This window comes from Muscardinus avellanarius, assembly GCF_963383645.1.
Source record: "Muscardinus avellanarius genome assembly, chromosome: 1".
In the NCBI taxonomy this organism is placed as follows: Eukaryota; Metazoa; Chordata; class Mammalia; order Rodentia; family Gliridae; genus Muscardinus; species Muscardinus avellanarius.
In genome coordinates this window covers 201869782-201889652 of record NC_137786.1, presented here as the reverse complement: position 1 = coordinate 201889652, position 19871 = coordinate 201869782, and the positions used below count along the sequence as shown (strand labels likewise).

The following is a 19871-nucleotide window of genomic DNA, read 5'->3' as shown; positions in this document are numbered from 1 at the left end:
AGCAGTTTCGGGCCTATTATGTTAACTCTTCTTCATAGTACAATTGGCAAGAACCGTAGGGAAGTATATAACCAATTGTAATTTCCAACCATTTCACACATCTTTAGTCTCTTCCTGGTATTTGTTGTCTGAGCATTGTTCATTTATGTACAACAGAGATAGATGGGTAATGTTTGTTTATATCTGTACTGAACTTATAGAGAATACAGATTCCATTTGTGAGTTGGGATGTCATAGAACCAATCTCCTATGGATCTAAAGGAATAGTTGTACATAATTAATTTTTCCCTATACACCTGTTCCTTAGTTTTTGCAGAAGGCTGGTTCTAGAACCCCCTGTGATACCAAAAATCCATTCATGATCAAGTTCCTCATATAAGGTTATACTTGTACATAACCTACACATATCCTTCTGTATATTTTTAATCATCTCCAGATTACTTACAATACCTGTACAATGCAAATGGTATATTAATAATTATTATATAACCATTCTTGCTTGTGCATGCTTATAATATCAGTACTTGGGAGGCTGAGACAGAAGGATCACTGATTCACAGCCAGCCTCAGCTGCTTAGTGAGGCTCTCCACAACTTAGTACAACCCTGTTTCAAAATAAATTAAAAAAAAAAATAGAGCTGGGAGTATAGCTTGGAGGAAGAATGCCCCTGTGCTTTATCCTTAGTACCGCAAAAATAGATAGGTAGATAGATAGTTATGCTATATTTACTATATTGTATAGGGAATCGTGACAAGGACAAAAGTCTTTATGTGTTCAGTATAGATGTAACCATTGTGATTCTGGTTGCATATTACATGGAAATGTGAGGTGAACAATGCTTAATCAAGGAGTGGCTGGAGAGAAACTGAACATGTATGAAATGGTGAGAAATACAGTATACAGCAAGGTATACCACATATCCCTTCATTTGCTTCATTTGTGTGGATTCAATTTAGTGCTTGTCATAAAGCAAAATCAAGGTTAGCTTTTTGAAATTCTGTTTTGTTGGCTTTGCTAAATATGTTTTTATTCTATTTTGTTTAAATCCATGGACCCAAAAACCTGTACTAGGTTTAAATTGAGTACTCCCCACAAATCCCCACTAAAAAGGAAAAGTCACAGATGTTTGTACTGCTACCTAAATACATAAGATTCCTAGATAATAAGGCACTTATTTACTTGTATGTTAGAATTAATGCCTGATTATTCTATTCTTCCTACCCACTTTCCATACTTTTATCCATGGTTCTATTCTCCTCGATAAGTCAAATGGAACATCCTCTACAGTACCTGACTACCTCAGCAGTACACCAGAACTGAATTATTTGAAGATTATTTATGTCGCTTGGCATTTTCCGTGATAAAAAGTTAGGAATATTGGGGCCGGGATGAAGCTCAGTGGCAAAGCACCTGCTTTGCAGGTGTGGTGCTCTGGGTTCGATTGCCAGTTTCAAAAAGACCAAAAAAAAAAATAACTCCTTTAAAAGTAAGGAATATTTTTGAGTATATAAATTAGTAGCTATTCAGCTATGACATTTCCTCTTACATGAAGGTCTAATACATAAAATGGTACATTTAGTACTTCTCTAATTGTTGTTGATAGGAAAGATTTTAAATCAGACCTAAGAATCCAATGCCTTAACATTTCTCGTGTCAACATTCTTATCTAGCACTTTTCTCCTTGAAACCTCATTGAATCCCATTTTTTTAAAATGTATTGCTTTCTGTTATTTAAATTAAGGGAAAGTTGAGGGGTTTTTTTGTTGTTGTATATGTTTATATTTTAATATAATATACCTAATATGTGAATCTCATCCTATGGTGATTAATATCAACAACAATAAAATCTGGGTTTGTAAATCATATTATGTTTTACTAAAAGATTTTCTCTGCAATTAACTCAATCTTCAACATATTCTCCTATAACCAGTATGGCTGTCCAGTTGTTCCCCACTTTAGAGAAGAGAAACTTCAGTTTGTGCCTTCTCTAAAGTAATGTAAAAGTATATGAAGACTGAGAATAGAGCCTGGTTCTTATAATTCTCATCCAAGATTTTTTCTACTCTTTATGTATTGATCTATGTTCTTATTTTATTGAAATAAAATTCAAAAAGAAAACAAAGGAAATCACTTCAATGATACATTAATACTTTAGGTGTTATATAAAAGAACTGTAATGATGTATTTAAAACTCAGTATTTTTTTCTCGCATTTCTTGTCATCTTCTGTATTATAGAGTACTGAATGCTTTACTTCCAGTCCTAAGAAAACAGTATTGCACATTGAAAGAAGCTGGCCTGTCAAATGCTACTTTTGACTCCGATTTCGAAGAAATCGAACATTTGGTAGAGAGGAAAAAAGTGGTAGTTTGGGCTGATCAAACTAATGAACATCCAAGCCAAAGTAATCTGCCAGGGATTTCTGGTCTTATGACCTTTCCACAACTTGGACCAATCCAGTCTATTCCTTGTTGTAAGTATGGCTTTTGTTTTATTGTGTAAATAGTAACATCATTTCTAAAGAGGTTCTTTATCTTTCTACAGGACAGTTAGTTTTTTAATAGACGACTATTTTGTAAGAATTAACAAGGAGATTAGTTTATTAAGTCTCTTCTCAGAATATAAGAGCAAGCATATATTAGTATCTAAATAGCTCTAGGAATAAAACCCATCTTATTTATGATGGGACAAATTTACTTCCCATCCTTCTTTAAAATTTAAGCTCTATTAAAGACTAAACATAATTGATAATATCAAATTATATAACATAATATTTTCTTGAGATTATGGAATTTACTGTTTTTGGTTAGCATATAATTTACTATCTTTTTCTCAAAGTGCATGGAACATATTAATTGCAAAGCTACTATACAGTCTTGGTTTAAAAAAAATAAAATAGGCCATAGACTATAACCTAGACGTAGAACTCTAGTTTGACTTTCTTCAGAACCCCAGTCTTAGGCCCTATCATTGAGATAATTGATGTTAACGATTTGGCTATCTTTGCTCTCTGCCTGTGTGTGTGTAAGAGGTATACGAATATATATTGCTAGATGAATGATAAAAGTTTTGAGAATCCAGAGAATAGATGTACTTCTTTTGGTGAACAGTGCATTAGAGAATATAACCTGCATATTGACTTTTGTATATGTGTAGCAGATTTTAAGAAGCTGATTTACATAGTTAAAGGACAACTAATTTTTTTTAAGCATCCTGTACCAAATTGGTCTCCAAAGAAAATTTTGCCTATATACAGATTGAGTACTCTTAATCTGGATATCTGTAACATAAAATGCTCCAAAATCTGAAATTCTTTGATATGACACTCAGAAAGTTTGAATTTCAAAACATTTCATGTCTTCAGATTGGGTATGTTCAATCAGCAAAGTCTATACAAATAATCCAAAATTCAGAAAAAATGTAAACCAGTCTGGTCCAACACATTTTAAATAACAAATACTATAAACCTGTGTCTAATGTGTATGAATGTACCCGTTTTCTTTATCCAACACATTTTAAATAACAAATACTATAAACCTGTGTCTAATGTGTATGAATGTACCCGTTTTCTTTACCTAAACAAATAACAATACTAATGATAATATTTTAAAATTTGTAACTCTTATATTACTAATGGAGTTATGTCATGTTCTTTTACATATTATACTTTGCATATTTGAGTTTTATGTTTTGGATTTTGTTTTCTGTCTTAATAGTGCATAGCAATTTTGCAGATTTGATGCTGCTTTATTTTTCTTATAGTGGTTTATCAGTGCTTTGATTGTACTTAGTTTTTTACTTTTGTATTATCAAATTTGTCATTATGGAGAGTTTTCTGGGGATCTGGCAACCTTAACGTGTTTGTCACCCCTTTGTGCTCAAGGCTGCTGATCTTTACCACCTCCTCTGGCATTAGCAAACAACCACAAGGGGAAATTATACATAATTGCAAAAATTACCTTCCTAACCCTCCAACATCCTTCTGATACTTATGGTTCTTTACAGTCTTGCTAGCAACCCAGTGCCTTCCAAGAGATGTTTTTTATATTTTGTCTAAAATTTTTAGTCCAGAAGAGAGGTTCGTCTGAATTAGCTAAATATTTATTAACAGTAAATGTTTTCTATATTAAATTTTGACATTAAGGTGCTAGTGAAGTTGTATACATTTTCTTAAAAATATATATCTGTCCTTTTTTTTTTTTTTTTAAGTAAAGCTTTTATGCTTTATTGTCAGTAAACCTGACCTAATTGAGATCCTTGGAAAGCAAAACTTAAAATTTTTTCAGATTCACTTAAGCCTATTGAGCCTTATTCTTACTTTTATAACGTAATCAAGATGTTGGGGAGGAAATAGGTTTTAACACCAAGACTGAGAAATACCATCTGCTATTTGATAGTCATTCCTTCTTATTTTAAAATCTATATTTCACATGCTATACTTGTCAGCAAAACATCTATTTGGCTCATAATTATTTTTCGAAAGGACTATTAGCTGATCGTGGTAGTGCATGCTTGCAAACCCAGTACTTGGGAGGTTGAGACAGGAGGACTGCAGGTTCACAGATACATAGTGAGGCCCTCCCTAACTTAGTGAGACCCTGTTTCAAAATAAAGAATAAAAAATAGGTCTTTGAGTGTAGCTTGGAGGTAGAAGTCCCCTGGCTTTAATCACCAGTGCTGTAAAAAAAAAAAAGAAAAAAAAGGGACAGATTACTGAAGTCATGTTATTAATAAGCATTTAATAAGCATTTTATTTTGGGAACATATCAGAGGGTCAAGTTTGATCTTTATAATGTTTAGTTCTTGGTTTGATCTTTTAATATTTTGCTAAAATTTTTTATAGATTAACTGCTTAATATATCTTATCCATTTCATGAATTCTGTATGTTTTCTGCATTATGAAGAAAGGCAAAGAAGACTTAACAGGAAAGGTGCATATGAATCTTCTAAGAAACATTTATTGTTCTTAATCTTAGAATACTGAAGTATACTATTAATGGTAGTCAACAAATAGTAAAACTGAAAAGTTTTAAGTTAGTCAAAGTAGCATCAAATGTGTCTCACTTACCTTAGGCTTATGCATATGTCACTGACGTTTTCCCCTATATATACTCTTCATGCACAGATAATATCAAATGGTTTTGCTGTTAATTTTTAATATACTTTTATTGATGCATTGTAGTCTCACATCATAATATAGTTCAGAGTGATGGTGAAATATATGCATGTAGCCCTTTGTGAACTTCCTCCTTAGCTCTGTCCACACTCTCTCTCTCACATGATATGTTTTTGCAATTTTGACATTTTTTTAAATTTTAATTTTTTAAAAAATTTTATGTGGATCATGTTGAAAATAGCATACATTTAGACTGTGTTTGGTGCCCCCACTTCCCCTTCCCCCTTCCCAACAATGAGTGTCCAGGTCAACCCTGCTACATTCATACTTTTACACATATTTGAATGTAGCTCCTCCATTAATCAACCTCAGCCTTCTTCGTCTTCTACCCTTCCATTTCAGCTTTGCTGAGGTTTCGCCTTCATTATCTGGAGTCCCTCTGGTATTCCTAATAGTCCCTAGTTTGGGCATATTAGAGAAAACATATGTCCCTTCTCTGTGCTTGGCTAATGATCTCACTTAACATAATGTTCTCCAGGTCTTTCCATCTTCTTGCAAATGACATGATTTTGTTCTTCTTTATTGCTGAGTAGAATTCCATTGTGTTTATTTCCCATAATTTTGCAATCCATTCATTTGCTGATGGAGATCTAGGTTGGTTCCATTTTGAGATTGGCTTTGATTGTCTCACATAAGATTAATGAGTGTGCCTCCTTTGTTAATTCTTTCTCCCCCACAGCTTCACCCTCCCATAAACCACTTCCTTCACTAGGGTTTCTCTTCCATTGTCTAAAGTCCTTCCTGTATCCCAGTTACTCCTAAGTTTCCACTTATGAGAGAAAATACGATCTTTCACTTTCTGTGACTGGCTAATCTCACTTAGCATAATGTTCTTTAGGTCCATCCATTTTCCTGCAAATTTTGTTATTACTAAGTAGAATTCCATTGTGTTTATATTCCATAATTTTATAATCTATTTATCTGTTGATAGACACCTAGAATGACTCTGTAACTTGGCTCTTGTGAATTGTGTTACTATAAGCATGGGTATGTATGTGTCACTAGAATATTCTGATTTAAATCTCTTTACCTTTGGAAAGATACCTAGGTAAGGTATAGCTGGATCATATAGTGGATTCATTCCTAATTTTCTGAGGAACCTCTACACTGAACTCCATAGCATCTTCACTAATTTGCAGTCCCACCCACAGTGTAGAAGAGTTCCTATTTCCCCACATCCCTCCCAGCATTTATCTTTTGACTTCTTAATGATTGCCATTCTGATTGGGGTTAGATGGAATCTCAGTGTAGTTTTGAGAACATTTTTCATATTTTTGGTCACTTGCTTTTCTTGTGAAATGTCTATTTAGTTCACTTGCCCATTTTTTTATTTTCTTTTTATTTTAGTGATAATTTTCTTAGGTCCTTTGTTTATTCTAGATATCAGTCTTATTGGAGAGGAATAGCTGGCAAAGATCTTTTGGCTCTCTTTTAAGGTTCTTAATGATTTCCATTGTTGCTTTAGTAGTTCTTTAATTTAGTGCAATCTCACTTATTGATCCTCATTTTAATTTATTGTGCCTTGTGGGGTCTTATTGAGGAAGTTTCTACCAGTGCCTACATGTTGGAGTGTGGACCTATGCTCTCCTCTAGTAATTTCAAAGTCTCTGGTAATTTCCATAGTAAATGTTGTGGAATTTTGGGTTGTTTTTTTTTTTTTTTTTTTTCAGGTTTCTTAGGGACCTTTAAGGATATTTACTAAAATCAGCTGCATCCTCTTTACTTAAAACATAGACACATGCACACAGTACTGCTCTCATCTCTAAAGAGATTAACTGTGATTAATTTAGCCTTTGTGCTTTTGGACATTGAAGTTATTTATGAATTTGTATTGCAAATAATATTGTACTAAGCAAATGCATATATTTGTCCTGGTTTAGTTATCTCTATGATGAGTTCCTACAAGTGGAATATCTGGTTCAAAATATGAACATTTTTCAGCTTGTAATATATCAACATATTATCAAGTAACTCTTCTGTTTGATCTCTCCTGTATAATTCCAACTTTAACCCCTGAAAACTATAAGAAAATTAACTTTTTCCTTTCAGCCTCAATAGCTTTTTATGTTATTTTCAATTTCTAGTTCTAGTAAATCATTTAAAAACACACATATAAATCCAAAAAATTCTATAATAAGCCCAATGTGCTCATCACTTAACTCTAAAAATTGCCAGCTCATGCCGAGTCTTGAGAACCTCATCTATTTTCTTTTACCTCAGCTCTCCTACTGAGTTATTTTGATGTGATTCTCATACACATATCATTTCTTCCACTTATATCAAGAGTTTCTCTAAAAAAATTGTAATATTAGTGCTGTCTTAACTTTTAATGTTGTCACATATCTAAACAGTGTTAAAATTTTCCCCACTGGCTGAGGGTGGTGCTGCATGCTTGTAATCCCCATGCTTGGGAGACGGAGACAGTAGGATCGCGCAGGTTCGAAGCCAGCCCCTCTGGCTTAGGAAACCCTGTTTCCAAATAAAAATATATATATAAAAAATAGGTCTGGGAGTGTAGTCCAGAGCTAGAAGGACTTCCAGGAACCCCAGTACCACCAAAAAAAAAAAAAAAGTTTCCCATTATTTCTTAAGTGATTTGTTTCTATAATTTGTTCAAATTAGAATCAAAACAAGGGTTCTACTTTGTAATTGATTTATATATCTATTATGTCATCTTTCATATATATATATATATATATATATATATATACAAATATATATCATAATATACTTCAGAAAGGTAGTGACATACATGCACATACTGCTTGTTGAGTTTATTATGTCTTCTTTAATCTGAGGTTCTTTTTTTTTTAATGCTGGTTGATTCTTGGCCACTATAATAGTCATTAATACTATATTTTCTATTATTTACTATAATTAATTTTTTGCTTTTTTTAAGAGTTCACTTATTTTCTGTGAATTGCCTAGTCATCATCTGAATGTTTTTCTAGTGTAGTGGTCTTTTGCAAATCTTTGTTCATTTACAAGAGCTGAAGTAGAAGAGTATTTATTCATTCATTCAACAGTATTGAATTTCTGCTGTGTGTCAGGTACTTATCTGTTGCTGAGGGATACATCGCAGTATAAAATGACTCGCCCACATGGAACTTACTTTCTGGTGCACAAAGATAATAAATAAATTAATTAAATAGAATCTTAAAAGGTGGCACATGCCATGTGTTGGTGCACTCTTGTAATCCCTGCGCTTGGGAGGCTGAGACAGGAGGATCACACAGGTTCGAAGCCAGCCTCAGCTACTTAGTGAGGCTCTCAGCAACTTAGTCAGACCCTGTTTCCAAATAAAGTATAAAATAGATCTGGGATTATAGCCCAAAGATAGAAAAGCCCCTGGCTTCCACCCTAGTACCACAAAAAAGAAAAGAAAAGTGGCACATGCTATATGAAAAAAAGTAAAAGGTATTTAGGAGTGGGGATTGGGGGGAGAGTTTACTATTTTAAATAGTATGGTTAGGTAGATGTTACTGATAAAACCCGAAGTAGTTCACAGAATTATCCAAGTAGATATCTAGGAGAAAAATCCTTTTCAGGTAGAAGAAATAAGTGGTGCAAAATTTTTAATATTGTTGTTTGTTTGCTTGGCATATTCAAAGAATGGTGAGGACATACTGTTGCTAAGAAGGAAAAGAGAAGGAGCCAGGTGTGGTGGTGCATGCCTTATAATCCCAATACTTGAGAGACTGAAACAGGAGGATTGCAAGTTCGAGGCCAGCCTCAGCAATCTAACAAGACCTTGTTTCCAAATAAAAAATAAAAATCTTAGGGATGTCCCTCAGAGGTATACAACCCCTGGGTTCAATCCATAGTAACAAAAACAGAAAACTAGACAAAAAAAGAAAGGGTAGGAAAGTAAATAATGATAAGAACATAAAGGCAAGGAGGGCAAATCACATAGAACCTTGTAAATTATCGTAATGATTTAATCTTTTATGCAGAATGAAACAAGGAGCCATGGTATGATCTTAGCAGAGATGTAATATATAGCTCACCTGTATTTAAAAGGATCCCTCTGGATGCTGTTTTGAAAATATATAATAGTATGCAAGGGTTGAAACATTAGAGGCTACTGCAATAACCCAAGTAAAGATGAAGGTGTCTCAGACAAGATTTGTAGTAGTGTAATTAGTAAATAAATAAGTAGTCAGATTCTAATATATTTTGAAAGTAGAGGCAGCAACATTTCCTGACAAATTGGATCTGGAATATGAGAGAAAGAAAGGTTTAGGATGAATCTAAGACTTCTGAACTTGGTATAAGTAAAGTTACCTTTAAAGAATTGGGAAAAACTTCAGATGAAACCAGGACACAGAGTGAAGGTGGTAAAAATTAGGAGTTTAGTTTGGGTCATGTTAAATTTGTCTAAGATACATCCAAGTGGAGACATCAAGTAGGCAGTTAAGAATCTTGAAGTTCAAGCAAGTAATCTAAGCTAAAATACAAATTTGGGAGTTGTTAACATTTAGATGATATTTAAAACCATAGGACTGGGTGATATCACCATGGAATATTAACTCTTTCTTGTAAACATCGATGGTGTAAATATATTCTTGATGTTTTATCATTTACTCTTAATTTTGAGCTGTCCTTTTCAGTGCTGAAATTCAAGTTTCATATAGTATAAACTTGTTTTCCTTAATGCCTTTAGGATACTTCCTCAAAAGGCCCTCTCATCCATAAATCTATGACTTTCCCTTCCATTTATTTTCTCCTAATATGTCTTCATATTTTCCCACTAAATGTAGAATAGTTTGTCTATCCTATTAACTGTAGAACAGTGTCTGTCTTTATTCGTACCTTTGTGTTTGTTTCTTGGCAAAGTTTTAAAGATTTTTTTTATATATTTCCTGTACGATGTTCCTAGATATAACATTTCATATTTTTCTTATATGGACTGTTTTGTTCTTATATTAATAAGCCTATATTACTTCTTCCTCAAGAAAAACTAACTTTTTTTTTCTTTTTTTTTTTTTTTTTTGCGGTACTGCGGATGGAACCCAGGGGCATTCTACCCCTAGTCCTATTTTTTGTTCTTTATTTTTAAACAGGGTCATACTGCGTTACAAAGGGCCTCACTAAGTAGCTGAGGCCGTCCTCGAACCACAATCCTCCAATCTTGGCCTCTCAAATGTTAGCCCAGCTAACTTTATATTTTGTTAGTGTTAAGGCATTGACAGTATCAATACTTCAGATTTGGCAGTAGATATTTATGTAACTTGAAATCTTTACCACCAAAGTACATGTCTATTGACTTGTAGTAAAACATGTACCTGTTTTGGGCCTAGAAAACAGAAGCCATTCTCACTGAGTGCTGTGCAGGATGGGTTGCTGACAGCAAGGTTTATTTATGGAACTGATAAAATTTCTGACATTAAATGAAAAGTCAAGATTTCCTCATTATCCATCTGGAAACTCACATTTAGTAATATTTCTGTCTGTAACCTTTCCTTTTCTTTTTAAATTTTGCCCCCTACGTCAGTGGTTTTATCTTTTTATTGGTGCATTGTAGTCGTACATTTTAATGGAGTACAAGATGGTAGAGGCATACATGCACACATCACTTAATTAGCCCTTACCCTATTCCCACCCCATTCCCTCCCTCTCCCTCTTCATGTTGGGCTGAGTGATTGATTTGTTTGTGAATGTACATCATGTAAATTAGGGAATTTTCCTCTTCCTCCTTCCTATCCCCTCAGTTAGGTCTCCTTCCTTGCTCATCTATAGTTGCACAATAAAAGTTACTACTAGAAATCAATCTCTTGAAGAACAGATATTCTGATTTGATATAGTCCTTCTGTAAGGTAAAGTTTCCCCTAAAATTATTTGAATACAAGAAATTTTTATGTTAAAAAATAGAAAATCTTTATACTATATTCTATAAAAATATGAGGTAGCAAGAATGTTTTGAACTAAATCTTTCAAATTTTTTTTCATTTGGCAGCAAAATATTAGAAACAAAATAGTAGAAATTATGCTTATAATCTGACATGCATTTTATTTGACCCTTATTCCCCAAGTGTATAGGATAATGCTTCATTATTCACCCACAATTATAAGTATTACTATAATCAAAGGATGTTTACATTGTTCTCTTTTTTAACTTAAATAAATATGAATGCTATAAAAATAAAACTACCAAAAATGTGGTATCTGCTATTTCCCTCGGAGATAATTATCAAAGGGTTATAGCTGACTTTTTATTCAAAGTATTAAATTGATTTTAAAAATCTAATAATAATTTAATATATAGGAAAATTAATTTTTATATTATTTTATATAGCTGATATTGTCTATATTGGCACTTAAACTGCAATAACCACAATGATTTATAAGTGCATTGTAAATAGCTTATTGGGCTAATTTGATGGTACCTTAAAGTTACTTACCTATTAAATCGTTAAAATTCATGTACCTGTGTCATTTGCAACTATGAATTTTCTAAGTCACAAAGCTATTAAAAAGAATCCAGATTTACGATTAGTAGTCATTCTGTCAATCATTTGTAGCCTAGAAGTGTTTACTGAAATGCATAGATTGATACTTGACTTCGCTTTTAGAACTTTGCCACTTAATTTTGAATAGTATAATTTCTCAAAATACTTACTCACATACATATTAACAAGGAGTAGTGTGAGCAAAAGAAGAATTTTTGCCACCATCTTCTACCAAACTTCAGTCAGATCTAGTCCTCATTCATCAATATCTTACTGTCACGAACTTTACTTTGCAGCCTGTGACTCATGTTTGCTAAATACTGCATTTTACCTTTTACACTAACGTACAGCTCTATAAATCTTTTAACGTTTGCAGTCTTAAGCCTTTGATAAATTAGTTCCTCTGGGTGAAATTATTCAGAACACATGAGATAGCACATCAAAAGATGACCCCAAAAGACCTGAACATTTTTTAAGAGTGGGATTTTTAAACTCATTAGTGATAAATTATATAGTCTCTTTATTTAAAAGAACCATCTGTGAAATAGTTGAAAGAGCTAAAAAAATGTAGAGCCGTCTTACATAACAAACCACCTTAATGGCCAGCTATTAGTTGTATCTTAGAGATTTCTTTAAAACAAATAAGAATGATATTTCTTGTTTCTTGATTCAACTTTTTTTAAAAACATTTCTTAAAAAATTGATGCAGGGAATGAATAATTATACTGATATCTAAACTGGTGTCCATTGTTATATCTCTACAGTCTTCCTTTCACACCACCAAGATATCTTCCTAATAAAATGCAGAACTTTTAGGGAAACCTTTAAAGGCTTTCCCAGACCAACGTCAAGCCACAGGCACACTTCTGTCCAGCACATGGTGCTTTTGTTCCTTGCCTCTGCATTTTCCAACCTTTTTCCTCAGTCCCAAATGCTGCTACATCTTTTATCCCACATGCCAGCCTATTAAATCATTCTCCACTCTAAAAGTCCAGTTCAGACACTACCTTATTTACGAATGCTTCCCTTTAATGGTTCATCTCTCCTTGGCCTGCATCTATTTCTTTTCATTTCCATGGCTTTTTAAAATTCCACTATAACAGTTATCATACCTTAGCTTTCTTTCCCCCAAAATTATAATTTTATTGATAATCAAAAATTTTAATAATTTATTTTTAAGATGTTTGTTTTACTAATGTTTCATCTTTGATATTATTTTAGCAACAAAAGTGTATTTTAATTTGAAAAAAATTCAAGCCAAAAGAAATATAGTAACTTTCATTTATCTATGTCAATACTTTAAAAGCCTATTAGAAAACTGGACATGCTGGTACACGCTTGTAATCCTAGTACTTAGGAGGCTGAGATAGGATCCCAGGTTCGCAGCCAGCCTCAGCTGGCTTGGTGGCTTTTTGAAAATAATAAAAAATTGGGCTGAGGATGTAGCTCGGAGGTAGAATGCCCCTGCATTTAATCCCTGGCACCACACACAAACACACACACACACACACACACACACACACACACACACGGCCTACTGGACTTTGTCTAAGCATACATATGTAGTTTGCTTTTCTGAAACAGAAACAATAGGTTTCTCTATAGGTACTTCATAACCAACTTTTTCTCATTGAAGCACTTCTTAGGGATACATTTCCTATAGATAAATATGAACTTAAGTCATGTCAATAGCTTTATAAATATATCTGATATCCTATTATTGAGCATTTAGTTTATTTTCACTCTTGCTTCTTTTGCTATTAAAAGCAAAACTCTACTACACATTAGTGTATTTGTATTTATTTTGTAACTTGTTTAATTAGTTCCTCAAGCTAAGTCTCTATAAGTAGGATATCAACTAGATCAAGGCGTGTGTGTGTGTGTGTTTGTACTGGGGATTGAACCCAGGGGCATTTTACTTCCAAGTTGTATCCATGGCCCTTTTTATTTCTTATTTGTAAACAGGGTCTCACCAAGTTACTGAGGCTGGCCTTAAACCTGCAATCCTCCTATTTCAGTCTTCCAAATACTGGGATTACAGGCATGAGCCACCATGCCCAGCTCATTATGTACATTTTCAAAGCATTTACTATTCTTTGTTTTGTTACCCCCTCCTCAATTGTAACTATACAATCTGCTGTCATAAATGGATAATGAAGATTAACATTTTTATGTACATTTTGTCTTACTATAGTTTCTCCTGGATTACCTGTTCATTTACCTTGCCTGATTTTTCTGGGGTTTTTTATTATTATTTTATAAATTCCCTTTCTGAGAAAGAGTGACACAAAGACACATACACATACAAATAAATCTTTATATATAGATTTATACACACATCTTTATATATAGATACACACACACACATACATGCACACATGAGTTCTAAACCATTTTGCCAAATGCTTTACATGTTTTTCTTTTATTTTGTAGTGCATAGAATCAAACCTATGACTTCCCACATAACTATTTTATAGTTTTTAATGTAACCAAATTTTAACTTATAAAGGTATTTTAATTTGTTTTATTTTCAATAGACTAGTAGTAGTTAGGAGATAGCATCTCATTTGAGGGAAATGAAATAATAAATTACCTTCATGTTAATCATGCATATCATTATTTTCTGTTACTTCATTTCTTTCATTATTATAATTAATATTTTAATTTGTTTTATCATAGTAGTACATACCTGTAATCCCAGTATTTGGGAGTTAAAACAGGAGGATCAAAGGTTCAGTGCTACCCTCAACAACCTAGCAAGAACATCAGCAACTTACTAAGACCTTGTTTCAGAATAAAAAATAAAATAGGGCTGGATTATAACTCAGAGGTAGAATGTCCCTGAGCTTAGTCACTCGTACCACAAAAATAAATAAAATTATATGCTACTTTATTTAACAGGCATTTACTATATTATCAAACTGTATAAGATGTTTTAAATAATAATCCAATTGTGAATTTTCCATGTTTTATGTAGCTACTACTTAATTGCTTTAATTCTCCTTGGAGTAGATACTCAGCATTATATAGTAGATAATTAGAAGGCCTAAGTTTATATGCCAGCCCTGCTATTTCTTTATATTTTTCCTTCTCTAGATGCAGTGAACTCTTTGATTATTATGTTTGATTTTACTTAATAAATTAAGGATGAAAACCCAATGTAGTAGTACATGCTGTAGTCTCTGCTACTCAGGAGGGTGAGGCAGGAAGATCACTTGTACCCACAAGTTTGAGATCAGCCAGTGCTACATAGTAAGACCCTGCCTCAAAAAAAAAAAGGAAGAAAATCCATAGGTCAAATAGCCCAGGAAGTATACAAAAAGAACCCAAGCCACAGGTAGTTTCAAGTCACACTTTACCTGCTTGCTCTCAAGAGCTTCTCATCCACTTCATATGGTCATCGGTGATGGAAGTAAGCTTCACAGGGTGGACACATTCTTTGTTATTATTTTTTTCTGCACAGAAACACCTAGCCTCAGATTATATCTTGGATCCTACCATTACTACTACTAGCCTTCAGTTGTTGACATTTTTCTGTATCTCATAGCCTCATCTCACTCATTTTCTCCCATCGCACTTAAAGGACAGTGGTAGATGACATTAAAGTTCCTTAAATTAGGACCAGGAATGAGGAGGTTAGCTTGAAGGTTGAAGAGGAGACACTATTATAAGCTATACTCCTCCATGTCTTCCTTTATCCCAGTCCTACCTATAAAATATTCTACAGGTAATCTTAAGTGTTCTAGTATACAGATGATAGTATTCTCCTATTGCCAACAGTAGAGCAAGTTTTCTCCTATTTTCATCATATAGTCATTAAAGAAAATTTGAATGGAAGCTAGATGCTCTATCCAGATCACAATTTTGGGCAAAGTTAATTGTTTTTTACAAATAACCTTCATGTGGTGCTCGCTTCAGCAGCACATATACTAAAATTGGAACAAATAACATTCATGTGTCTTATGTGTCTTATACTATAGATGTTTTTCAAGTGAGGTAATGCAAGAAGATACAAACCAAATCTTGATTCCTCAAATGAGAAATTCTTCAAATACTTAGTACCTAACTTTCTCCCCTATTAAAAAGCTTCTAGTGTGTATCTTTGATCAAAATGCATTCCTTAAAACATTACATTTTCAGGCTGGACATGGTGACGCACGCTTGTAATACCAGCATTTGGGAGGTGGAGACAGGATCACGGTTCACGGACAGCCTCAGCTAAGTATGGACTTTGGCAACTTAGTGAGACCCTGTTTCAAAATAAAGAATAAAAAACAGCGTAGGGCTTGTAGCTCGTAGGTCGAATGCCCATGGGTTCCATCCACAGACCCACAAAAAAAAATTACATTTTCAAGCTTCATTAAATATGGATTAAAATGTATTCGTTTCTTTTTAATGAACTGAATGTAATAATTAAGACAATATTAAAGGTAAAAACATTTAATCCTTGTTTGTATATGAAATCTTAGTATATCTATGTCTAGAACAGGAGATATGTCTCTTTTAATTGTTTGGAAATACTTAGAGATGAATTTGCAGAGAAAGGAGAGTGCCTGGCCTAAAAAAGGGATGCTTTTTCCCATCATTCTAGTGATTTAAAGTATATACTTCCCATTGTCCTTTGTACAATTCACTAGGTGCCAACGTTCATTTTCAGTGTCTTCTTTCTCTGCCGCTCTTATCTAGCACCATCTCATACTTGTCCTCACTCCCTTTCTTACCTGTTCTCTACCTTAACGTGGTAACACATCATCTCTAAATAAGAAATCACATCCCAAAGAGTTCTTGCTGCCTCAGGTCCATGGGCATCTAAACTAGAGAAGGAAAGAAGCATATTCTAAGACTCCCACTTGGATTAAAGCACCTATATTCAAGATAAGAACTCAAGCCTGATGAGTAGAGGCAGGAAGAAGGGACTGTCAGGACAAGAGAATGTCAAACATGAGAGAATAACACATGGGTAAAAGGTTTACAGTTTTATAGAAAGTTTACATTTTTCTTGATTTACTTGTGTGAAATTAATATACAATCCTGTCTCCATATTCCCAGGATCTACCTCCAAGGACAGTTTTGGATCAGAAATATTAGGGGAGGGTGTCTGTAGTGTACATGTACATACCTTCTTTTCTATTACTTCCTAAGCAGTATAGTATAACAACTATTTTCACAGCATTTACATTAAGTGTATGCTAGGATATGTGTAGGATTATATGCAAATACTATACTATTCTATATAAGAGACTTAAGCATGGGTTGATTTTGGTATTTAAGACTGGTTCTTAAACCAACCCCCCACAAATACTGAGGAATGAATGACTGTATGCCACTCCCATGTACGAGCTCCTTATTTTTATTCCTTGTTGTAGGTAGCTAATCATACACATGTATGTCATTGAATATATTACAGATTTACTGTATATGATTTTTATTTTATTATTTGATTCGAGCACCCTTCCCATATTTCTCCATCACTGCAGCTACCTTTCTCATCTAAGTTCTCATTATTTCATGAATGAGCTATAGCAATAACCTCGTTAGTAATTTCCTGTGTCCTCTCTTACCCATTCAAACTCTGTTCTCTATTCAACAAGCAAAATAATTTTTTTCTTAAACATTGGTCAGATCACATTATATCTATACGTAAAATCCTCCAGAGATATCCCTAAATGCTTAGGTATACCTAAATGCTAAGGTAAATAGGATCTTCTTTTATCTCTGTATACTCTCCCTGTAACTTCTTACACTTTAAAATCACATCGGCCTCCCTTTTTTTCCTTGAGTTCATCATTGCTGTTGGATCTCGTTTCCTCTGCTTCTTTCCAGACCTTCATTCAGAGCTGACTTCTTCACAGCCATTCGAGTCTCAGATCATATACCCCTTTCTTAAAATAGTATTTTCTGGCCATCATAGTTAAAATTGCCCCTCTAATTTCTCACCACACTCTGTTTCAATTATATGTAATTGTCTTCATAGCTCATTTGTTGTCATGTTAATTTGTTAGTTAACACCTGCCTTCCCTCAAAAAAATATTTTTGTAGTTATTTTGTTTACCTCCATGGTGGGAGCATAGCTTAATAACTGTTGGGTGAATGAGCAGTGTAATTCTTTTTATGAGGCTGCAGCTTTTAGAGTGTTACTCTTTTACTATAGCTGACCACAACTTTTTTTTTTCTCTCATAAGTAAAACAAACATTAATCCTGGGATAAAATGGTGACTTTTTCTTTTTTTTAACACTTACTACTCTTATTGGTGCATTGTAATTATATATCTTAGTGAAGTTCAACGTTATACAAACACATATGCACACAGCACTTGGTATTTGTCCCTCCATTCCCCTTGTCCATGTTAGTGAGACTGGTAATACCTTCATGTATGGACATAGTGTTATTTGAACTATTTCCTTCATCGGTTCTCCTTTTCCTCTACTTTCCCCCACAACATTCCTCTTTCACTCTTCTACTGTGTTCTCTCTTTTTTATCTGAAGTCCTTTTTTTCCCCCTATTTTATCTCTAGCAACCACATATGAGAGAAAACATGTGACCCTTGACTTTATGAGACTGGCTGATCTTAGTGTACTATTCTCAACTTTTTCTCTTAAATGTCTTAACATTATGCTTATTATTTGGACATGAGTTCTAACAAGTCACATTCACATGGGTTATTAACAGCTCAAGGCAATAGAAATGCTTACACCTACATTATATTGGAAAGTTAAAGTCCCAAAAGTGATCTAGAAACAACAACATTACTTAAAAACTCTAAGTTATATTGCTACCCACTACCTCTTGTACTAAAGTGAATGATGCACTCGGCTAGTTTCTTAGATAAAGATCTGTTACTCTCCCAAGTGGTTGCCAATCTTTTCTGTCACAGTTTATAACAATGCAGGTGTATATGGGAGGAGGGATTGTGCAGTATTGTACCAGGGGGTGTTCTGCCACTCATTTACAACCCTACCCCTTTTGATTTTGAAAGAAGTTTCACTCTGTTGCTGAAGCTAACCTCCAAATTGTGATTCTTCCATTTCAGCCTCTCAAATATTACAATTACAGGCATGTACAACCATGGCTGGCTTAACTATACAATTTTAATTCCTTATCCCCTATTGTGTAGCACCCACAGTGGTAGGGTATTTCATTGACTATGATCATCTCTTAGGATCTCAGAACAACTCATCACCTGCAACTGTGTAATTCACTTTCTCATTTTATGGAACCTTCCTAAAGGAATTACAATCTGCCTCTAGGCTCCTTCTTTATCACATCTATAGGCCCGAGAATTACTGGATCTTGTTAAATTGTATTTCCACAAGCTTGGTCAGAAGAATCAGTACAACTACCCTAAGACTGTTTTCTGGAAATTTACTGTACACCTCTTTCCTCTCATGGAAAAATACAGCAAATCTCTTCTATAGACATGGACCTAACATATCCAGTAGTTTTTCTAGCCAGTAACTTCATACCACCCTCTTAAAGTGCCTAAGCCTAGTTAAAGGAGAATAATTATTTATCAGAATTATGCTTTTTAGAAATTTTATTCAAAGTGAAATACATAATATTTTGTATTTTTTATAAGTAAGTAAGTGAGGTCATTATCCTTTTATGTTTATATTTAAAGTTGATTCTTTAATTTCTATTTAAGCCTTTAAATCATGTGTTTTTCCCTGGTTATCTTCTGAACCTTTCTTACTAGAAACTAGTCAGCCTTGGGTATATTTTAATTGACCATCTATTTTCTGCCCTCTTACTATTTTATCTGAGTTTAATTGAATGAGAATTTAAAAAAAAAAAAAAAAACATGAAGTGTGTTACTGGGAATTTAACCCAGAGGCATTCTGCTTCAGAGCTATACCCTTTTTTAATTTTTATTTTGTTGTGTTTCTTGTTGAAACAAGATCTTGCTAGGTGGTTTAGAGTCTCACAAAGTTGCTGAACTACCCTTAATCCTATGGTCCTCCTGTCTCGCCTCCAAAGTACTGGAATTACAAGTGTGTGCCACCAAAATTTATATTTTATACATGCTGTGTGTCCATTGCATCTTTTCTCTCAAGCTTAGTAAATCAGTGGTATGTGAGTCCGTGTTAACTACTACATCTCCATGTTTCTACTGCTGCTTATTATATTGGAGAACAGAATAATAGCTAAAGTTATACTCCCGTGACATTTGATGTTGGGTGTATGTTTCGATTTTCCCAGAGGAGATGTGGCTAATTCTTCATTATTATGAGGGAAAACATCTTTTTT

At 33.7% G+C, this 19871-nt stretch overlaps 1 protein-coding gene across 1 annotated transcript in view; it reads left to right on the top strand.

Annotated features, from left to right (window-relative positions):
* Positions 1-19871, top strand: part of KIF18A (kinesin family member 18A) — a gene marked incomplete at both ends in the record, with an annotated part of 60321 nt that overhangs the window by 28333 nt on the left and 12117 nt on the right. Inside the window, one exon of the mRNA XM_080718055.1 lies at positions 2238-2473. Coding sequence (XP_080574181.1) covers positions 2238-2473 — 236 coding nt within the window. The remainder of the gene's footprint in view (positions 1-2237; positions 2474-19871) is intronic.